Source organism: Macrotis lagotis, chromosome X, assembly GCF_037893015.1.
Source record: "Macrotis lagotis isolate mMagLag1 chromosome X, bilby.v1.9.chrom.fasta, whole genome shotgun sequence".
Lineage (NCBI taxonomy): Eukaryota > Metazoa > Chordata > Mammalia > Peramelemorphia > Peramelidae > Macrotis > Macrotis lagotis.
The window spans coordinates 416,013,428-416,037,017 of record NC_133666.1 but is presented as its reverse complement, the minus strand read 5'-3'; the positions used below and the strand labels follow the sequence as shown (position 1 = coordinate 416,037,017).

Sequence of the window (23,590 nt, the reverse complement as noted above, 5' to 3'; positions counted from 1 at the left end):
TTAGCAGGCTGGTGAAACTTTTGACCCCATTCTCATTAGTGTTTTTGATGCATCAAATAAAATACTTAGGAATACAGAGAGAGTTGAGTTATCAATTTTTAAAAAACAATAAATTCTCATATTTCAGATTAGGAACCTCTATTTTATGAATACTCTAGGAACCTCTACTTATATGAATATACTTCTGAATCCCCATTTCATCTCTGTGGGGAACCAAAGGCCTCAACTGCTTCCTAAGAAGAAAACATGACATGGTGATGCAGAATCACTGATTGCATAAAGAAAATAATAGACTACATAGTTTTGTTATCATTGAGCTTCCACAACCTCTGACTGCCAGAGCTCTAGACATCTGATTTATGTATATGTATATGTATGTGTATGTATATGTGTATGTGTATGTGTATGTGTATATATGTGTATATATTTTCCTATTAGAGAAGCTAAAAGAACCCAGAAGGGGTTGTAAGTATGTAATTCATAAAGTTAAAAACTCATATAATGCTAGGACCTGGAAAAGACCTTAAAGTTCATCTAATTCATCAACTTTACCCATTTTTTCATCTAAGAAAATTAAGACCCATAGAGGTTTGTTGGGTTTTGTTTCATTTTGCTTGTTTGTTTTAAATCATATCTAAAACCTAGAGGGTTTCTCTTTCCACCGTGTGTCTTCCACACTTCTCTACCTGTACTTACTTTCCTATTTCTTACTTTTCTCCTCATTACAGTATTTCATTTTTTTCCTTTATATGACCTTGACTTCTGTGTGGTTTTTTTTTGGAGGAAATAGCCTCTATTTTTAGAGTGACTCATTATTTAAAGGGACTTCACATTAATTCATTAGGTCCATACTGGATCTTTGTTTTGGGAGGTTTCCCTGTAAAATAATTATTTTTCTTAGTCTTCAAATTAAAATCATATAGACCAGGAGTTTCCTCTCTTGTCTCTTGCTCTTCCAATACAATGGTGATGGCCTGATTTTCCTTCAGCTTGGTGCTGTTGGTCCTAGCCCTCAGGTTACTGCCCTGGGCAAGGAAATTCACTTTATGAACTCTGATTTGACTCTGAGGTTGGAAGAGGCCATGAGGTAGAAGTCAACTCCTGTTCCAGTTCCTGCAAATTGAACAAAGGAGAATTTTACATTATCAGTGTTTCCTTCATCAGGGATATCTGGTCTAAGAACAGCATAGTTTTAGTGCAGGACACTGTGTTGAGGGTCAAAATATCTTTCCATATCCCTCAGCCTAATAAATATAAGAGGGACCCATTGAAAAAGCAAAGACTACAACTACTTGAACTAATTGCCAGTGATGAGTGAATATCCCACGATTAAGTTGGTGGTGCACTGGAAACTTGAATGACAGAGTAAATGTCCTGTTATGCTGGAAGATCGCAATAGAAACTGTGTAAACCAATGAGCTACCTTCCACCAATATGTTTGTCCCAGGATGAGAGGAGGTGAGGGTGGGAAGTTGGATTGTTAGGAAAGGATAAAACCTAAAACAAGTACAGTGACATAAGAAGAAAGGAATTTTGAAGGTCCTGCTTCCTGCACCCAGACCCCATGTACTGCAAGACCAAGAAATGTGTCACCATTCAATATGAACCCAGAGAGAACATGTGTAGACTGTCATCAGTATTCTCTACAGTTGGCATGGGGAGGACTCAAGAGGAGGAGATGTCCAAGAAGTTGACACTGGGTCATAGGACTCAGTTCCAAACTGTGGTAATACAGGTGGGGATCTTAAATTTCTAAGGTTTACAACCTAATTGTCTCATGAATCTAACATTCCTCCCTAACATCTGATCAGTTCTTGATTCCAGTTTCTATAGTCAGTGCTAGAGGGTCATCTGCTTCCTTCTACCAGAAATTTCAATTGCCAGAAGCTGGGAATGAATGAATGGCTTTTTGGCTGAGCTGGTGTCAAATGTCTTTGTTTTAATGCTGTCTTATATGGTTTTAATGAAAAAATGAGTGATTTTTTTTTTTGCACTAGTTTTTGGTGAATACATAGCAGCACATATTATATGAATGTCTTTTTTTTCTTTAACCTCATTAACTTGCAAACTCATGTGCCTAGAAATTTCTTTGAAAAGGTCTTTATGAATCTTGGGGGTGGGGATTATATAGAATTTAGCATCACCATTATTTAGGTGATAGTCTTCCAAACACAGTTCCTGTGTGAACTCTGAGAGTTGTGGCTTGCTAGTTTGAAAACTGTTTTAACATGAAATGAACAGGATTGAAATGGCAATGTAATAATGCATTATGAGATACTTTAATGAGCAGGATAGATTATAAAGTTAATTAATCTGATCTTGCTTCAGAACTGGGCTGCTCAAATAAATTTTTCTTATTATTTGCTGGTGGAGAGGTTCAGGAGAATAGAAGTTTGATCATCTCTGCTCAGATAATATTCCCATTGCTATCTATTATGCTTATCCTGGCATCTTGGTTTAAAAGACTCTCAGGAATGAATCTGCATTTACAACTAAAATTCCCCAATTTTCTGCAGTTCGGATCAAAAAGGAGAGTTAGTCTTATTTATAATGTTGGTTTGGGTTTTGGCTACCAACCCCAAGAAAGTGCTTTGTATTAGTATCCCATAAATTCTTTGCTTACATATCCAATCCAGAGTCACTAAAACAGATTTTTCTAAAAAGAACAGAATCAGTTCTTAAAGATAAAACACTATTTCTCCAAAATTCCTTTCCAAGCCCATACTTATATATGTAGTGAATAAGCAGGCAATAGAATACAACCAACTATGGTTTACACACGAGAAAGGCTGTGAAGGACGTCTCAAAGACATGTATAACCAGACAAATAGGTGGGTCAGTCATAGATCAAGAATGAGAAACAACAGATAGACAGCATGAGAGGCAGATTGGCCTATTCAAAAAAACGGAAGAGGCTATATATATATATATATATATATACTCATATGTATAAGTGTATATATACTCATATGTTTAAGAATATATACATATGTATCTGCAAATATACATTTCCTTTAACATACAATGAAAACATACTGAAAATGGGTCCAAAAGCAAAAAAGATATGTTGGAATATCTGAGTCCTATCCATTCCTATGCTAGCTGTTGTAAGGCTAAGATAACAGGGTTTTCTAAAAAAAGCAATACAAACATTTAATTCTCATTTAGTAACAGTTTCATGACAACTAAGAATGTGAAGTCTGGGATAAAGAGGGAGAGTTGATTTTCTTTCTTAATTTGACCAACTCTTCTTTGCTATTTTGATGAATCCATGATTTCAGTCTAGTGGGAGCTTCCACCACTAGCAGTTCAGATCATAGTCTTTCCATGCTGTTTTATCCTCTGTGAGTCTTTCAATAAATCCTTTACAGAAAATAGAACCAATGCACCAGAAGCCTGCCCTGTTTCTTTGAATAGGCCAATCTACCTCTCATGCTGTCTATCTGTTGTTTCTCATTCTTGATCTATGACTGACCCACCTATTGGTCTGGCTGGTTATACATGTCTTTTAGATGTCCTTCACAGCCTTTCTCGTGTGCAAACCATAGTTGGTTTTATTCTATTCATGATATGCCTTTCCATTATTTAGAATTCCAGTGATTACAGAATTATTTTTTCATGACTCGTGACATTAAAAGAATTTTGGTGTTAAAATGAATTTTCGTACCATGATAGTGCAGTGGAAAGTGCCAAGTCTGGAGCTAGGAAGACTCATCTGTTTGAGTTCAAATCTGGCCTCAGACACTTACTAGTTGTGTGACCTGGAAAAGACACTACCCTATTTGCCTCAGTTTTTCTCATCTGTAAAATGAGCTGGAGAAATACATGGAAAACCATTCCAGTATCTTTGCCAAGAAAATCCCAAAAGGGGTCATAAAGAGTTGATACTGAAAAACAACTACAGTATAAAGCACCCTAGAATTCTTTAAAGCTTTACATAATTTTCTGAATGTAATCCAGACTGATTTCTTATATTCAATTCTGACCCTATTTGTCAACAGTAAACTGACTTAATTCTGAATTTCATCTTATCTGATCTTCTCATTTTTGTCTGTGTTTTCTAAAGAAAAACCAATAGATATTTGGGCAAACCTTGAAACTCTTGATCCCTTGTAGGGGAACACAAAGCTTCCAAAGTCAAGTCTTAAGAAGATATAGAATTATATATATCCTGGTGGTATATGATGAAACTAGCTGATGTCTCAGTTTCAGTTCAGTTCTAGTTCATCCTTCCAGACTAATTTCTCAATCTAAGGACTTTTAATCTTAGAGCAGTTCAAAGGATCATAAATTTATAATAGAGTCATAAGAAATAATTTCATCAAAACTATTTTGTAGATTAGAAATCTTTGGGAAATATTAGGTAACTTGCCTAAGAACACATTTATAGTATGTGGCCAAGATAAGATTCAAATTCAGATATTCTGGCTTTAAGTTCAATGTTTTGGGGGGAGTTTCATGTTTTCTCTGTAGGGACCCTTAAACTTGGCAGGTCTCATTAGCACAGGTGTTTTGCTGTCAGCAGTCTTAAGAGTCCTCATAGTTCCTCATTACATACCTTGGCTATACTTATTCCAGTCTGATATTACTTTGGTCCCCTGCATTCTTCTGTGGGTACCTGTTTGCCTACCTGGCATTCAAAGCCCCATTCAGATTTAGTAGCACTCATGACTGTAAAGTAATTCTCCCATCAATGAGATTTATAACTTCCCATTACTCACCCCCTACTTTAAAAAAATATATTTGTCCTTCCTTTTTTAAGAAGACCAGGATGTCAGGGAGGTGATAACCCTGACAAGTACATAAATTGGATTTGAGTGAGGGGAATGCTAGTTACCAGCCTCACTTTCTTCTCCAGTCATCTGGGTCCACTGGCGGAATGAGCCTGTCCTTCCACAAGCTGGCAATGAACCTCTGGATCTGTTTAGTTACCCTATGGATAACCTCCATCAGAGCCCCTGGGCCAGGTGTTCTTAACCATTTTTGTCATGAAACATTTTAGCAGGCTGGTGAAACTTTTGACCCCATTCTCATTAGTGTTTTTGATGCATCAAATAAAATACTTAGGAATACAGAGAGAGTTGAGTTATCAATTTTTAAAAAACAATAAATTCTCATATTTCAGATTAGGAACCTCTATTTTATGAATACTCTAGGAACCTCTACTTATATGAATATACTTCTGAATCCCCATTTCATCTCTGTGGGGAACCAAAGGCCTCAACTGCTTCCTAAAAAGAAAACATGACATGGTGATGCAGAATCACTGATTGCATAAAGGAAATAATAGACTACATAGTTTTGTTATCATTGAGCTTCCACAACCTCTGACTGCCAGAGCTCTAGACATCTGATTTATGTATATGTATATGTATGTGTATGTATATGTGTATGTGTATGTGTATGTGTATATATGTGTATATATTTTCCTATTAGAGAAGCTAAAAGAACCCAGAAGGGGTTGTAAGTATGTAATTCATAAAGTTAAAAACTCATATAATGCTAGACCTGGAAAAGACCTTAAAGTTCATCTAATTCATCAACTTTACCCATTTTTCATCTAAGAAAATTAAGACCCATAGAGGTTTATTGGGTTTTGTTTCATTTTGCTTGTTTGTTTTTAAATCATATCTAAAACCTAGAGGGTTTCTCTTTCCACCGTGTGTCTTCCACACTTCTCTACCTGTACTTACTTTCCTATTTCTTACTTTTCTCCTCATTACAGTATTTCATTTTTTTCCTTTATATGACCTTGACTTCTGTGTGGTTTTTTTTTGGAGGAAATATCCTCTATTTTTAGAGTGACTCATTATTTAAAGGGACTTCACATTAATTCATTAGGTCCATACTGGATCTTTGTTTTGGGAGGTTTCCCTGTAAAATAATTATTTTTCTTAGTCTTCAAATTAAAATCATATAGACCAGGAGTTTCCTCTCTTGTCTCTTGCTCTTCCAATACAATGGTGATGGCCTGCTTTTCCTTCAGCTTGGTGCTGTTGGTCCTAACCCTCAGGTTACTGCCCTGGGCAAGGAAATTCACTTTATGAACTCTAATTTGACTCTGAGGTTGGAAGAGGCCATGAGGTAGAAGTCAACTCCTGTTCCAGTTCCTGCAAATTGAACAAAGGAGAATTTTACATTATCAGTGTTTCCTTCATCAGGGATATCTGGTCTAAGAACAGCATAGTTTTAGTGCAGGACACTGTGTTGAGGGTCAAAATATCTTTCCATATCCCTCAGCCTAATAAATATAAGAGGGACCCATTGAAAAAGCAAAGACTACAACTACTTGAACTAATTGCCAGTGATGAGTGAATATCCCACGATTAAGTTGGTGGTGCACTGGAAACTTGAATGACAGAGTAAATGTCCTGTTATGCTGGAAGATCGCAATAGAAACTGTGTAAACCAATGAGCTACCTTCCACCAATATGTTTGTCCCAGGATGAGAGGAGGTGAGGGTGGGAAGTTGGATTGTTAGGAAAGGATAAAACCTAAAACAAGTACAGTGACATAAGAAGAAAGGAATTTTGAAGGTCCTGCTTCCTGCACCCAGACCCCATGTACTGCAAGACCAAGAAATGTGTCACCATTCAATATGAACCCAGAGAGAACATGTTTAGACTGTCATCAGTATTCTCTACAGTTGGCATGGGGAGGACTCAAGAGGAGGAGATGTCCAAGAAGTTGACACTGGGTCATAGGACTCAGTTCCAAACTGTGGTAATACAGGTGGGGATCTTAAATTTCTAAGGTTTACAACCTAATTGTCTCATGAATCTAACATTCCTCCCTAACATCTGATCAGTTCTTGATTCCAGTTCCTATAGTCAGTGCTAGAAGGTCATCTGCTTCCTTCTACCAGAAATTTCAATTGCCAGAAGCTGGGAATGAATGAATGGCTTTTGGCTGAGCTGGTGTCAAATGTCTTTGTTTTAATGCTGTCTTATATGGTTTTAATGAAAAAATGAGTGATTTTTTTTTTGCACTAGTTTTTGGTGAATACATAGCAGCACATATTATATGAATGTCTTTTTTTTCTTTAACCTCATTAACTTGCAAACTCATGTGCCTAGAAATTTCTTTGAAAAGGTCTTTATGAATCTTGGGGGGTGGGGATTATATAGAATTTAGCATCACCATTATTTAGGTGATAGTCTTCCAAACACAGTTCCTGTGTGAACTCTGAGAGTTGTGGCTTGCTAGTTTGAAAACTGTTTTAACATGAAATGAACAGGATTGAAATGGCAATGTAATAATGCATTATGAGATACTTTAATGAGCAGGATAGATTATAAAGTTAATTAATCTGATCTTGCTTCAGAACTGGGCTGCTCAAATAAATTTTTCTTATTATTTGCTGGTGGAGAGGTTCGTTATTATCACAGTTTTACATAGTGAGAAACTAAGTCCCAGAAAGTTAAAGTGAATGCATCATGGTCGCACAGTTAGTGTTGAAACTGAGATTCAAATCCAGGTCTGACTTTAGGACTAGCACATTTCCTGCTCCTCCAAGCTGCCTTTCTAGAAATAGTCTTAAAATTGACTAATGTATTTTCAGAATTGGGAGGATAAATAGGTCCTGAGATCAATATAAGCATGGTAAATATAATCAGTATCACTTATTTTCCTAAGTGTTGATTCTCTTCTGTCTGTTTTTCCTCATGTGTTTTCCTAGATGTAGATCTGGAAGAATCCTTAAAGGTCATCTAGTAACCACCTTCATTTTTCAGATGAGGAAATTGAAGCCCAGAGAATTTAAGTGTCTTCCCCCAGGTCTTACAAGCAGTAGATGACAGAGCTGAGAGATCCCACAGTGTAAGATAGCATATAATGAAAATAATAAAACCTGTTATAGTTATGGTTCTTCAATTCTCTTCACTTCTGAGGACCAGTTACTTTTCTGAAAAAGTAAAAATCCTTGAACAACTTAATTCAAAGTGTTGTAAGGAAAGTAAGCTATATCTGTGAATTATGAAAGTTGTAACACATCTGAAGAATGTTACCTGACCCATATATATAAGCCTATGTCCTTGGAGATATTATCATGTACACATAATAAGATGCTGCTTATGAGGCTCATTTTAGCCTTGGGAAATTTTCCTTGCAACCTCTTACAAGTGATACTTTAAAGTGTACAAACCTATATTTACCAAGATACTGGTATTATTTTGCTTTAATTAGAATGATGAATTTTTTTATTGGATTTTTTCCCCACTAGAAATGATCCCTTTATGCTGAATTCTCTCCCTCAGCCTCTTTTGTGCCTGAATTTGCAAGATTTGAGCATTTCATTTTAAAGACAGTTGACTATGATTAGCCTATGATCAAGTAAGAGATTTGCTTCAGCATACAGTTCATTGGGCTGTCCAAGAACTGAATTTAAGGATTTTGCCTGATTAATAATAACAGCTGAGTTTTTCAATAGGACTTGACAAAAACCAAATGAGGTAGACTAGGTGGTATAGGGTCAAGATAATTGAACTTGCCTCGGAAGACACTTGATTCTGACAGTTGTTGGTTGTACGAGTGTGAGCCATGGTTTTTCTCATCTACAAAATGGAAATTCTATTAGTGATCTATCTCCAAAGGATGATGTGGGTATCGAGATTATATATATAAAATGGTATAAATATTTCAAACTATTACCTTCACCCATTTTTATAGATAAGGAAACTGAAATTAGAGATTAGTCAGTTTACCCAGATTACAACTGAAGATCCAAAATTTAAAGTCCTATACTCTATATACCAAACCAAACTGCCTTAGATAGAGCCAGGTTCAACATGGGTATTCAGCCTTTTAGATATTCTGGGCCAAATCACCCAAAAAACCTGTCAAAAGCCCCATATAGAATTTAATACTTATTTATGACCACAATGTAATCCATATTACTAATAAGTATAATAGTAAAATATAATAATGCTACATGAATTGACTTTGAAGGTCACATGTGTCCCACAGACCAGAATTTGAATATACCTGAACTATATTTACCAACAATCTGTTACCAGATTGCAACCAATAAGCAATGCTAAGTTTATGTATCAACTCCACCCAGCTGACTTAACACTGGTTAAATTGGCCTATATACAACATAGGGAAAGAATGAAAAGACGTAAAGAACTTTTAAATAAAGGAAAATGTTGAAATATATGCAGAAACCAAGAGGAAGAAAAGAATAGGTTGGTTCCTTAGCTCAGATGACATGAGATGGCAGAGAGAATATACAATTACATTTTTTCTATTACTTTGAATCAAACATTTTGATCAGTTAATGGAGAGGTTGAAGTAAGGACTCCTGCTAAGGATAAAGTTTTCACTAGCTGACCTCTGAGGACCCTTCCATCTTTAAACTAGAATTCTGTGACTTAGTGGTAGCTAGGGAGCACAATGGATAGAGCATTGGGCCTGAGTCAGGAAGATATGTTCAAATCCTGTCTCAGACCTTTACCAGCTGTGTTACCCTGCACAAGTCACTTAACATCTTTCAGCCTCAATTTTGTCACCTATAAAATGAATAATAAGATGAGTAAGACTTGACCCCTAGTATCAGAGAATTATAGTCTAGTAAATTAGGTAACGTTTGTATTATAGTTATATATAGTATGCTACTTGTATATAGTTATCTGTATTATAATTTAGTGTGGAGTTCACAGGTAAAAGAAATCATTTCTGGTTTAGGGGATTCAAGGCAAGTTTAACAGAGGAGAAAGCATTTAAATTAGATCCTGAAAAGCAGTTCACTCTAAATAGTACAAGTCATAAAAACCAGGATCCAATGACCTAGGAAGGTAAGTGTTAGTCATCCACAGAGCTGCTTCAGTAAAGAATACTGGAGGGGACTCTAGAGGGAACAGTCATAATTGCCTAGAGGGAATGAGCCTGTCCTTCCACAAGCTGGCAATGAACCTCTGGATCTGTTTAGTTACCCTATGGATAACCTCCATCAGAGCCCCTGGGCCAGGTGTTCTTAACCATTTTTGTCATGAAACATTTTAGCAGGCTGGTGAAACTTTTGACCCCATTCTCATTAGTGTTTTTGATGCATCAAATAAAATACTTAGGAATACAGAGAGAGTTGAGTTATCAATTTTTAAAAAACAATAAATTCTCATATTTCAGATTAGGAACCTCTATTTTATGAATACTCTAGGAACCTCTACTTATATGAATATACTTCTGAATCCCCATTTCATCTCTGTGGGGAACCAAAGGCCTCAACTGCTTCCTAAAAAGAAAACATGACATGGTGATGCAGAATCACTGATTGCATAAAGGAAATAATAGACTACATAGTTTTGTTATCATTGAGCTTCCACAACCTCTGACTGCCAGAGCTCTAGACATCTGATTTATGTATATGTATATGTATGTGTATGTATATGTGTATGTGTATGTGTATGTGTATATATGTGTATATATTTTCCTATTAGAGAAGCTAAAAGAACCCAGAAGGGGTTGTAAGTATGTAATTCATAAAGTTAAAAACTCATATAATGCTAGACCTGGAAAAGACCTTAAAGTTCATCTAATTCATCAACTTTACCCATTTTTCATCTAAGAAAATTAAGACCCATAGAGGTTTATTGGGTTTTGTTTCATTTTGCTTGTTTGTTTTAAATCATATCTAAAACCTAGAGGGTTTCTCTTTCCACCGTGTGTCTTCCACACTTCTCTACCTGTACTTACTTTCCTATTTCTTACTTTTCTCCTCATTACAGTATTTCATTTTTTTCCTTTATATGACCTTGACTTCTGTGTGGTTTTTTTTTGGAGGAAATATCCTCTATTTTTAGAGTGACTCATTATTTAAAGGGACTTCACATTAATTCATTAGGTCCATACTGGATCTTTGTTTTGGGAGGTTTCCCTGTAAAATAATTATTTTTCTTAGTCTTCAAATTAAAATCATATAGACCAGGAGTTTCCTCTCTTGTCTCTTGCTCTTCCAATACAATGGTGATGGCCTGCTTTTCCTTCAGCTTGGTGCTGTTGGTCCTAACCCTCAGGTTACTGCCCTGGGCAAGGAAATTCACTTTATGAACTCTAATTTGACTCTGAGGTTGGAAGAGGCCATGAGGTAGAAGTCAACTCCTGTTCCAGTTCCTGCAAATTGAACAAAGGAGAATTTTACATTATCAGTGTTTCCTTCATCAGGGATATCTGGTCTAAGAACAGCATAGTTTTAGTGCAGGACACTGTGTTGAGGGTCAAAATATCTTTCCATATCCCTCAGCCTAATAAATATAAGAGGGACCCATTGAAAAAGCAAAGACTACAACTACTTGAACTAATTGCCAGTGATGAGTGAATATCCCACGATTAAGTTGGTGGTGCACTGGAAACTTGAATGACAGAGTAAATGTCCTGTTATGCTGGAAGATCGCAATAGAAACTGTGTAAACCAATGAGCTACCTTCCACCAATATGTTTGTCCCAGGATGAGAGGAGGTGAGGGTGGGAAGTTGGATTGTTAGGAAAGGATAAAACCTAAAACAAGTACAGTGACATAAGAAGAAAGGAATTTTGAAGGTCCTGCTTCCTGCACCCAGACCCCATGTACTGCAAGACCAAGAAATGTGTCACCATTCAATATGAACCCAGAGAGAACATGTTTAGACTGTCATCAGTATTCTCTACAGTTGGCATGGGGAGGACTCAAGAGGAGGAGATGTCCAAGAAGTTGACACTGGGTCATAGGACTCAGTTCCAAACTGTGGTAATACAGGTGGGGATCTTAAATTTCTAAGGTTTACAACCTAATTGTCTCATGAATCTAACATTCCTCCCTAACATCTGATCAGTTCTTGATTCCAGTTCCTATAGTCAGTGCTAGAAGGTCATCTGCTTCCTTCTACCAGAAATTTCAATTGCCAGAAGCTGGGAATGAATGAATGGCTTTTGGCTGAGCTGGTGTCAAATGTCTTTGTTTTAATGCTGTCTTATATGGTTTTAATGAAAAAATGAGTGATTTTTTTTTTGCACTAGTTTTTGGTGAATACATAGCAGCACATATTATATGAATGTCTTTTTTTTCTTTAACCTCATTAACTTGCAAACTCATGTGCCTAGAAATTTCTTTGAAAAGGTCTTTATGAATCTTGGGGGTGGGGATTATATAGAATTTAGCATCACCATTATTTAGGTGATAGTCTTCCAAACACAGTTCCTGTGTGAACTCTGAGAGTTGTGGCTTGCTAGTTTGAAAACTGTTTTAACATGAAATGAACAGGATTGAAATGGCAATGTAATAATGCATTATGAGATACTTTAATGAGCAGGATAGATTATAAAGTTAATTAATCTGATCTTGCTTCAGAACTGGGCTGCTCAAATAAATTTTTCTTATTATTTGCTGGTGGAGAGGTTCGGGAGAATAGAAGTTTGATCATCTCTGCTCAGATAATATTCCCATTGCTATCTATTATGCTTATCCTGGCATCTTGGTTTAAAAGACTCTCAGGAATGAATCTGTATTTACAACTAAAATTCCCCAATTTTCTGCAGTTCAGATCAAAAAGGAGAGTTAGTCTTATTTATAATGTTGGTTTGGGTTTTGGCTACCAACCCCAAGAAAGTGCTTTGTATTAGTATCCCATAAATTCTTTGCTTACATATCCAATCCAGAGTCACTAAAACAGATTTTTCTAAAAAGAACAGAATCAGTTCTTAAAGATAAAACACTATTTCTCCAAAATTCCTTTCCAAGCCCATACTTATATATGTAGTGAATAAGCAGGCAATAGAATACAACCAACTATGTTTTACACATGAGAAAGGCTGTGAAGGACGTCTCAAAGACATGTATAACCAGACAAATAGGTGGGTCAGTCATAGATCAAGAATGAGAAACAACAGATAGACAGCATGAGAGGCAGATTGGCCTATTCAAAAAAACGGAAGAGGCTCTCTCTCTCTCTCTCTCTCTCTCTCTCTCTCTCTCTCTCTCTCTCTATATATATATATATATATATATATATATATATATATATATGTACTCATATGTATAAGTGTATATATACTCATATGTTTAAGAATATATACATATGTATCTGCAAATATACATTTCCTTTAACATACAATGAAAACATACTGCAAATGGGTCCAAAAGCAAAAAAGATATGTTGGAATATCTGAGTCCTATCCATTCCTATGCTAGCTGTTGTAAGGCTAAGATAACAGGGTTTTCTAAAAAAAGCAATACAAACATTTAATTCTCATTTAGTAACAGTTTCATGACAACTAAGAATGTGAAGTCTGGGATAAAGAGGGAGAGTTGATTTTCTTTCTTAATTTGACCAACTCTTCTTTGCTATTTTGATGAATCCATGATTTCAGTCTAGTGGGAGCTTCCACCACTAGCAGTTCAGATCATAGTCTTTCCATGCTGTTTTATCCTCTGTGAGTCTTTCAATAAATCCTTTACAGAAAATAGAACCAATGCACCAGAAGCCTGCCCTGTTTCTTTGAATAGGCCAATCTGCCTCTCATGCTGTCTATCTGTTGTTTCTCATTCTTGATCTATGACTGACCCACCTATTGGTCTGGCTGGTTATACATGTCTTTTAGATGTCCTTCACAGCCTTTCTCATGTGCAAACCATAGTTGGTTTTATTCTATTCATGATATGCCTTTCCATTATTTAGAATTCCAGTGATTACAGAATTATTTTTTCATGACTCGTGACATTAAAAGAATTTTGGTGTTAAAATGAATTTTCGTACCATGATAGTGCAGTGGAAAGTGCCAAGTCTGGAGCTAGGAAGACTCATCTGTTTGAGTTCAAATCTGGCCTCAGACACTTACTAGTTGTGTGACCTGGAAAAGACACTACCCTATTTGCCTCAGTTTTCTCATCTGTAAAATGAGCTGGAGAAATACATGGAAAACCATTCCAGTATCTTTGCCAAGAAAATCCCAAAAGGGGTCATAAAGAGTTGATACTGAAAAACAACTACAGTATAAAGCACCCTAGAATTCTTTAAAGCTTTACATAATTTTCTGAATGTAATCCAGACTGATTTCTTATATTCAATTCTGACCCTATTTGTCAACAGTAAACTGACTTAATTCTGAATTTCATCTTATCTGATCTTCTCATTTTTGTCTGTGTTTTCTAAAGAAAAACCAATAGATATTTGGGCAAACCTTGAAACTCTTGATCCCTTGTAGGGGAACACAAAGCTTCCAAAGTCAAGTCTTAAGAAGATATAGAATTATATATATCCTGGTGGTATATGATGAAACTAGCTGATGTCTCAGTTTCAGTTCAGTTCTAGTTCATCCTTCCAGACTAATTTCTCAATCTAAGGACTTTTAATCTTAGAGCAGTTCAAAGGATCATAAATTTATAATAGAGTCATAAGAAATAATTTCATCAAAACTATTTTGTAGATTAGAAATCTTTGGGAAATATTAGGTAACTTGCCTAAGAACACATTTATAGTATGTGGCCAAGATAAGATTCAAATTCAGATATTCTGGCTTTAAGTTCAATGTTTTGGGGGGGAGTTTCATGTTTTCTCTGTAGGGACCCTTAAACTTGGCAGGTCTCATTAGCACAGGTGTTTTGCTGTCAGCAGTCTTAAGAGTCCTCATAGTTCCTCATTACATACCTTGGCTATACTTATTCCAGTCTGATATTACTTTGGTCCCCTGCATTCTTCTGTGGGTACCTGTTTGCCTACCTGGCATTCAAAGCCCCATTCAGATTTAGTAGCACTCATGACTGTAAAGTAATTCTCCCATCAATGAGATTTATAACTTCCCATTACTCACCCCCTACTTTAAAAAAATATATTTGTCCTTCCTTTTTTAAGAAGACCAGGATGTCAGGGAGGTGATAACCCTGACAAGTACATAAATTGGATTTGAGTGAGGGGAATGCTAGTTACCAGCCTCACTTTCTTCTCCAGTCATCTGGGTCCACTGGCCAGATATGAATCAGAACGACTGCATTTGGCCCTGGATGAGAGGTAATCAGGATTCAGTGACTTGCCCAAGATCACACACCTATTAAGAGTCAAATGTCTGAGGCTGGATTCAAACTCCCCTCTTCCTGACTCCAAGGCCAGTGCTCTATCCACTAGCTACCCCCCCCAATTATTTCATTTCTTGGATGTCCCCTCCCCAAATTAGAATAAAAAGAAGTCAGATAAAAATTTCAAAAAATGCATTAAATATCAAGTAAATTTTTTTTGAATTATATAATGTGATAGATTGAATAAAGAAATATCAACAGAAGTAGGAAGTAATATGTCTGAGGCTAGATTTGAACTCAGGAAGATTAGTCTTTCTGACTCCAAGTCGGCACTTTATTCACTGCACCCTAACTACTCATTAGTATTCTCAGAGAGCTGGCTAACTCTAAGCTCTAGCTCTGTCTCTTTTGTATGTGACAGTGCTCATCTTATTAGTTCAAGGATGAAATGTGTAGATTTATTTAGTGAAACTTCTTCCCAGTGGGAAAATTTTCTTTTGACTACATTTCATTACAAGCTACATGTAGCATGACAGAGTCCTTTGCACAATCATGATTTAAATATATGTATATATTTACTCATAACCATAGAAGTAAAGAAATAAAATTAATTATATTAAAACAACTACCACATAGGCTGTATGCCCATGTTTTTTCCCCAATATTGATTATCCTTTCACTAATCTACAAGGATATACCAAAGTCAGGAGTTCAGTTCAGGTACTTAGACTCACAACTACCTATCAACTACTTCTACCAGAAGCTAGCACAAAATTCAAATACTATTCTACTCATGGTACCTCAGAGAGTCATTGCCCATTTGTTTGAGAGAACTCGGGTTACAGGGCACCAATTCCTCTTGTGGTCAGCTTTTTTTCTTCATATTCCTTTTAATGATTAGGACCTCCAGTCTTGCAATATTATCAGTTTATCTGTAATATATAACTGGTAATGTATAAAATGTATATTTTCTCTCAGAATTCATTATTAGCAAAGTGACAAAGTTGACTCAAGAGTGATACAAAGTATTGATCTATTTCTCATGCCCATCATTCCTCACTGACCCCCTTGAATCTTCTTTTTTTTTTAAGTTCTTACAATAGCCACAGTCTGAATCACTTCTGACCCTGAGTCGCACACTTCCTCTCTAAAAATTTTTCTTATTGGGGCAGCTAGGTGGCACAGTGGATAGAGCCTCAACCCTGGAGTCAGGAAGACCTGAGTTCAAATGGGACCTCAAACACTTAAGAATTGCCTAGCTGTGTGACCTTTGGCAAGTAACTTAACCCCATTGCCCTGCAAAAAAAAAAATTCTTATTGTCATTTTTGAGAATGCTTAATTTTTTGAAGCATCATGAAAAGGACTAACCAGAATCAGAGTCCCTATGACTCTTGATTCCTCTTCCCCTACCTATAGTGTAGCAAAGTAAAAAGGGTTTGCAAATGTGCGTACATATATAAAGTTATGCCATACTTAAGTAATGCAAAAGACAAAAACCCAAAGATTTAAAACCAATAAATAAATAATTATATTTTTGAACCAAACCTGTACAAATCAATACAGCATCAGTGCAGGGCATTTCAAATACCACTGTAGATGGGCACTTCCTTTGAAAATTACCATTTTAAGGAGTTGCACTAAGAGTATAAGTGATTTGCCAGGGTAATACACCAGTTATTAGAGGTCATATTTGAAAGTAGGTCTTCCCAAAACCAAGGACAGTTCTCTACTTTATACCATGCTAGTTCTCTAAGAATAATTATAAACTTAAAATAAGAATTGATCACAATTTTCTCTCAAGCAATATGTTTGACAAAACTCAGTTTCAAAACATTTATTTACATCTTTTCTAAATCTTTCCATTTTGCCATCAGTATCCACTAGATTCCAGGAATCTAGAACTTGCAATCTCCAGGAATAAATGAAATTATCTGGAATTTCAGCAGATAAACTAATGTTTTTGTCTGGAAAGAGAACATGCTTTCCTGTGACACACACACATGCACACACATGCACACACACACACATACATTTTATTCATATATATATGTATATATATATATATATATATATATATATGCACCTGGTATAGACATAGCTGGAAAACAATCCATGTTAAAAAAAAAAACTCATAGTTTTAGCTGGTTGCAGACTTCATACACATCAGCAATTTGATGTAAAATCAAAAGTGTTAAAGCTTCACCAGTAGCGGTCTCATGTTCAAAAGAGAAAGATAATAGTCCTGCTGTATTATGTTCTGCTCAGACCACATCTCCACATCTGGAGATTTGTGTCCTATCTGTGGGCTAGAGTTTCCCCAGAAGAGAGCCAGGATAATAAGTGCACAGGAAACCATCATAGTAGATTCAATTAAGGAATTCAGAATGCTTAGCTTGAAGAAAAGAAGATAATTGTCTTCAAGTATTTGAAGGTTTATCAAAGGGAAGAGTGGACACCAGAGGGAAGGAGGAGGATCTAAGTCTAAAGATTACCAAAAGTCAGATATCTGTTCAACCTAAGGGAACACAAAGTCACAACTGGAGTCATCTCAAAATATAACAGAATGGAACTTTAGAATTGCATGGAAAAACTTGCATGAACTAATTCTGGGTGAAGTGAGCAGAACCAGGAGAATATTTTACACATTAATGGCAACATTGTGAGATGAATCGAATATGATGGACACAGCTCCTTTCAGTAGTTCAGTGATCAAAGACAATCCTGAGAAACCTGTTATGGAAAATGGCAACCACATCCAGAAAAAAATAAACAAACAACAACAAAACACTATTGAGTCTGAATGTAGAGCAAAGCATACTATGTTCACTTTTTAAAATTTCTTGTATGATTTTTTCTTTCTTTCTCATAGTTTTCCCCTTTCACAACATAACTAACATGAAATATATTAAACATAATTGTACATGTTACAACTTTTACCAAATTGTTCACTGCCATGGAGAGGTGGTAGAAAGGGAGTATAGTAGAAAAATGTGGATAAAGGTTGAAACTTCTTTGCCTGTAATATGGAAGAAATAAAAGTGCAAAAAAAAAAAGAAGGGAAGAATATAAAAGACTGCCTCAGTTTTCCATGCCATTGCAAATTTATGTTGGAAATATATTAGATGGTATTTGCACTTTGGACAGAGTTTGAACTAGATATTATCTCTACTTCTCTTACTCTTGGACAGGAAAGAAAAAGAGAGGAATTGGAGGAAATAGAATATGTTTTATACAAGGATTGTTATTGTAACAATAACAATGATGAACAAATTAATCTAGAGGACTGTCTCACCATAACATGAGATAGAAAAGAAGAAAAGAGGAAGATAATAGAGAAGTTCGAGTATGGTAAGGGGTATGAGAGTTTGGAGAGAACTCATCTAGGATGACTAGGCAGTGGAAAGATCCATCATAACTAGGCTAATTTCACCCCTTGGACGTTGCCCTCACATCCGCCCCTAACCCAGTCTCCCCAAATCCACATGGTTACATGGCTTAGATGAAGTGGGAGCCACGACTCTATTTCTTCCAAATGAGATGGAAAATTACTGGGGCTTACCTGTCTTTTGCCCTGAAGAACTCCCACACCATCATCAGTCCTATAGATATAATTTTAAAGACTCGTGGTCTTTACCATCTGCAGCTTCCCTGAACTTTTTGAAATTCCAGGCTTAACCATCCCCTAAAACTGAGTATTCTCTTCTATGTAACCTCCTCCAACTAGGAGACCCAGTGGATGGAGTCAAGAAGACACGAGTTCACATACTGCCTCAGACACTTTCTAGTTGTGGGAGGAGCCTGAGCAAAACATTTAATGTTCTCCATCTCAGTTTCCACATCTATAAGATAAAATTAATAATAGCACCTACCACGAGATCATTTTGAAGATTATATGAAAAGTGGGTCACAAACCTTAAAGCACACTATGAGGACTAGCAATTATTGTTGCTGTAATGCGGATCTCTGAAGGACAGAGACTCAGTTTTTCTATTTGTATTCCCAACACTTAGCACAGTGCTACGCCTATGCCCGATGCTTACTCATGCATTCATTCATCTCTTCCTTATTTTCCATCTCTGTCCAAAAAGGCACTGCGTGACTCCCTCTAATATTTTCTCTTCTTACCTTTCTTACCTTTCTCTCTCTTATTCACTATGATCAATTTAGATGAGCAAAGGGGTGGGACAATCAGAGATGGAGGCGGGATTAACTCCAAAATCCCTGGACATTTAATCAGGGGGCTATCTTTCTGAACCCGGTGGCATAGCGATTCTGGCTCCTTCAACCCACTGTTCAAAAGTAAAGAATTCGACCTTTTCATACTATTTCCTCTTTTCAACCTTTCCTAACTTCCCAGGGCCAGAAAAAGATTTGAAGTTCCCCATGTCAGAGTAAAAATGAAATGAGAGGTAATAAAACATGCTCTTGGGTGTCATCTATCCAGCCTGAACAGTTCCGAAAGTTCTTAAAATTATTTACAACATCAGTACCACCTTCTTGAGTCAGCAGTGTTTTACAGCCTGACCATCGAGGGGAACTATGATCGCCATCCTTCAGAGCTGCCAAAAAAGGAATCAACATCATCTTTAATGTCCTGTCCACAGCAAGGAGCTCTGGCTGCCGCACCTCTTCCCCACTGGGCAAGCAGAGCGTTTTGAATGGAAATTTTCCACTGCTCGGGTAGCAGCCAGTCAAAGAGGTGACCCTGCAGAGTGGAGCAGCTCCTTGAGAAATACGATAGGTTTTGGCTGCCAGCTACAGTTAAAATAACTGGTTCTTCTGTAAGCAGTCATTCATTATCAGTAGGATGCTGCAAAATTTCTCTCCCTAGTCTTTTAAGCACCTCCAGGTAAGACATCGGTTGACTGCCCAGTTCAACCTGGCGTTTCCTTTTTGTGACTTCACATCTCACAACAGCTAAACTGCAATGTTAATGACTCTGATAGGTGTGGTCATGAATAATGGTTCCTTTAGATTTTATTCTTAGAGTTGGCAATTTATAAAATAAGCACTTATGAGAACACTCTATCAGTTCCACTAAGCTTGGAAGACACAAGCTAATTAGTCTTTATTGTTGGTATAGTCTCTTTATTTAAAAAAAAAAGCATTATGTTACTGTTCTTTGTCTTTTTGAATAGTGACAAGTAAACATGTGTGTACTCTCAAAGATAGAGGTTCTTTACCTGGGGCCTATGAACTTTTATTAAAAATATTTTTGCTAACTCTATTTCCATATAATGTTTATAATCCTACATTTTTTGTTTTCTGCATTTAAAGATTAATCTGAAAAGTCTTCTTTACACCTCACCAAATTGTCAAAGGGGTTAATACTACCAAAAAAAAGGTCAAAACCTCTGCTCTATGGGGATTAAAAAATTACCTCTATTCTAGTTAAGAATGTAATGAGGATATTCAAGTTTGTGGGTCCCATAAGCTTCAACCATCTCCCATTATAATCACCTTTGCTGATTACCCAGGAGATGCCATTAGCAGAGACTTCATCATGCCAATGTTCTAATTAAAAGCACAAGGGTATTATTATTCTACAAGCCTTGTAAACCTTAAAGCACTACATATATACATATATATATGTATATATATATATATATGCTAACTATTATCATACTACTACTTCTCTGCCTGCCCTTTTCCTAGAAAATTCTAGTTATATAACATTCTAATCCTTAAATTCAGAATCCTTTCCCTACCCTGAGTGAAAATCCTTTTCCCTGTAGCTTTGCATTTGGAAGCAGAAAGCCCTGAGTTTGAATGCCAACTCAGACATATACTAGCTTTGTGAAGATGGACAAGTGATTTAATCTCTTTGATGTCACAATGTCATCCTCTTTATTTTTTGTTTTTGTTTTTTTAATTTATTTTTATTAAAGACATTATTTGAGTTTTACAATTTTCCCCTCATCTTACTTCCCTCCCCCCCCACCCCACAGAAAGCAAACTGTCAGTCTTTACTTTGTTTCCATGTTGTACATTGATCCAAATTGAGTGTGATGAGAGAGAAATCACATCCTTAAGGAAGAGACAAGAAGTCTAAGAGGTAACAAGATCAGACAATAAGATTATCAGTCTTTTTCTAAATTAAAGGGAATAGTTCTTGAACTTTGTTCAAACCCCACGGCTCTTTATCTGGATACAGATGACACTCTCCTTTGCAGATAGCCTAAAATTGTTCCCGATTGTTGCACTGATGGAATAAGGAAGTGCTTCAAAGGTTGAACATCACCCCCATGTTGCTGTTAGGGTGTACAGTGTTTTTCTGGTTCTGCTCATCTCAGCATCAGTTCATGCAAATCCCTTCAGGCTTCCCTGAAATCCCATCCCTCCTGGTTTCTAATAGAACAATACTGTTCCATGACATACATATACCGCAGTTTGCTAAGCCGTTCCCCAATTGAAGGACATTTACTGGATTTCCAATTTTTTGCCACCACAAACAGGGCTGCTATAAATGTTTTTTGTACAAGTAATGTTTTTACCCTTTTTCCTCATCTCTTCAGGGTATAGACCCAGTAGTGGTATTGCTGGGTCAAAGGGTATGCACATTTTTGTTGCCCTTTGGGCATAGTTCCAAATAGCTCTCCAGAAGGGTTGGATGAGTTCAGAGCTCCACCAACAGTGTAATAGTGTGCCAAATTTCCCACATCCCTTCCAACAATGATTATTATCCTTCCTGGTCATACTGGCCAATCTGAGAGGTGTGAGGTGGTACCTCAGAGAAGCTTTAATTTGCATTTCTCTAATAATTAATGATTTAGAGCATTTTTTCATATGGCTATGGATTGCTTTGATCTCCTCATCTGTAAATTGCCTTTGCATATCCTTTGACCATTTGTCAATTGGGGAATGGCTTTTTGTTTTAAAAGTATGACTCAGTTCTCTGTATATTTTAGAAATGAGTCCTTTGTCAAAATCATTAATTGTAAAGATTGTTTCCCAATTTACTACTTTTCTTTTGATCTTGATTACATTAGTTTTATCTGTGCAAAAGCTTTTTAATTTAATGTAATCGAAATCATCTAATTGGTTTTTAGTTATGTTCTCCAACTCTTCTTTAGTCATAAACTGTTCCCCTTTCCATAGATCTGACAGGTAGACTAGTCCTTAATCTTCTAATTTGCTTATAGTATTGTTTTTTATGTCTATGTCCTGTAACCATTTGGATCTTATCTTGGTAAAGGGTGTGAGGTGTTGGTCTAATCTAAGTTTCTTCCATACTAACTTCCAATTATCCCAGCAGTTTTTATCAAAGAGGGAGTTTTTATCCCAAATAGCTGGACTCTGGGTTTATCAAACAGCAGATTACTATAATCGTCTCCTGTTTTTGTACCTAGTCTATTCCAATGGTTCACCACTCTATTTCTTAGCCAATACCAAACAGTTTTGATAATGTCATCCTCTTTAAAAGAAGGGAGTTAAATTCAATGACCTCTAAGATCTCTTCCAGTTTTATCTAATGATTCTCTTCTTCTCATCCCTGTCTAGCTCAGCTCAGTCAGTCAACTTTCTCTTATCTACTTCTCCAGGAGCTCTGAAACCCTACATTATTTAATAAATCCCTCATTATTCAAACTCTTCCTCTTAGACTCCTTTCTGGTAGAACTGAATCTAGGCTGGAGTGGTTGAGGTTTTGCTCCAGGGGAGAAAATTTAAGGAGTATTAAGAGCACAGCTCTGGGAGAGTATGTCCTGCTTTGTTTGCCCTGTTTTCATAAATCCAGAACCTCCAGATCTCCAATTGAGTTCCTGTAGGATTCTCTTGGCTTTCAACTTAATGGGATGGCTGAGATAAAAATGGCATACCTTGGGTTCTTACAATACTTAGTTTTCTTTCAGATTCATCATACATTCCTCCAAAAGAACCCTTTCTTCATTCCTAGTTGTTACTTTTCTCTCCTTCCACAAATCATGTTGTGTTTGTCAGCTTACTTTACATGTTAATTACTCTAGTAAAATTTCTTTTCTTTACCTGCTAAGCTTTTTAGAGAAATAGGTCATATTCAGGACCTCTACTTCCTCATACCTATCTATTCTTCAAGTCTTTGTAATCTTCTTCTGAGTCTACCACCTTTCTAAAAAGACATCAATGAGCTAGAAAGCCAATGGCCTTTCCTTAGTTCTCATCCTCATTGACCATTTTATGACATTTGACATTGTCAACAACTCTTTCCTTCTATATACTTGCTCTTCCTTTGGTTTCTACAACATTGCCCTAGATTGGTTTTCTTCCTCTCTATCTGACTGCTGCTCCTCAGATTCATTAGCTGATTGGTCCTTCTTCCACTACCCAAATATAGTTGTGCCTAAATGTAGTTGGCCCCAAAGGCTTTATCTTCAGTCCTTATGATGCAGTCCAGAGAATTCTGGCATTAGTACTATGGAACCTGGATGTTATTCCACTGCCTTCTTAATTCTGCTACTTTCTGCTTTGAGAAGTCACTGAAACTTTCGAGTCCTTAATTTCTTCTTTTGTAAAATAAAGAGATTGAACTAAGTTATTTTTCCCATACTTTCCAGTTTTAAATCTATATGCCCCTTCTCTCTTTACACTCTTTCCTCGTAGTTGTCCCCAAGGATTCAGTTTTGACCTCT

At 36.5% G+C, this 23,590-nt stretch overlaps 2 protein-coding genes across 3 annotated transcripts in view; one reads left to right on the top strand and one right to left on the bottom strand.

Annotated features, from left to right (window-relative positions):
* The window catches only part of NKAIN3 (sodium/potassium transporting ATPase interacting 3), an 862,357-nt gene that overhangs the window by 832,399 nt on the left and 6,368 nt on the right, over positions 1-23,590 (top strand). The window lies entirely within an intron of this gene.
* The window catches only part of GGH (gamma-glutamyl hydrolase), a 117,290-nt gene continuing 104,632 nt past the window's right edge, over positions 10,933-23,590 (bottom strand). Inside the window, exon 8 of one of the 2 annotated variants that reach the window (XM_074207992.1) lies at positions 10,933-11,109. In XM_074207992.1, coding sequence (XP_074064093.1) covers positions 11,036-11,109 — 74 coding nt within the window. In that variant the 3' untranslated portion in view covers positions 10,933-11,035. The remainder of the gene's footprint in view (positions 11,110-23,590) is intronic. The other variant, XM_074207991.1, reaches the window with a different exon arrangement.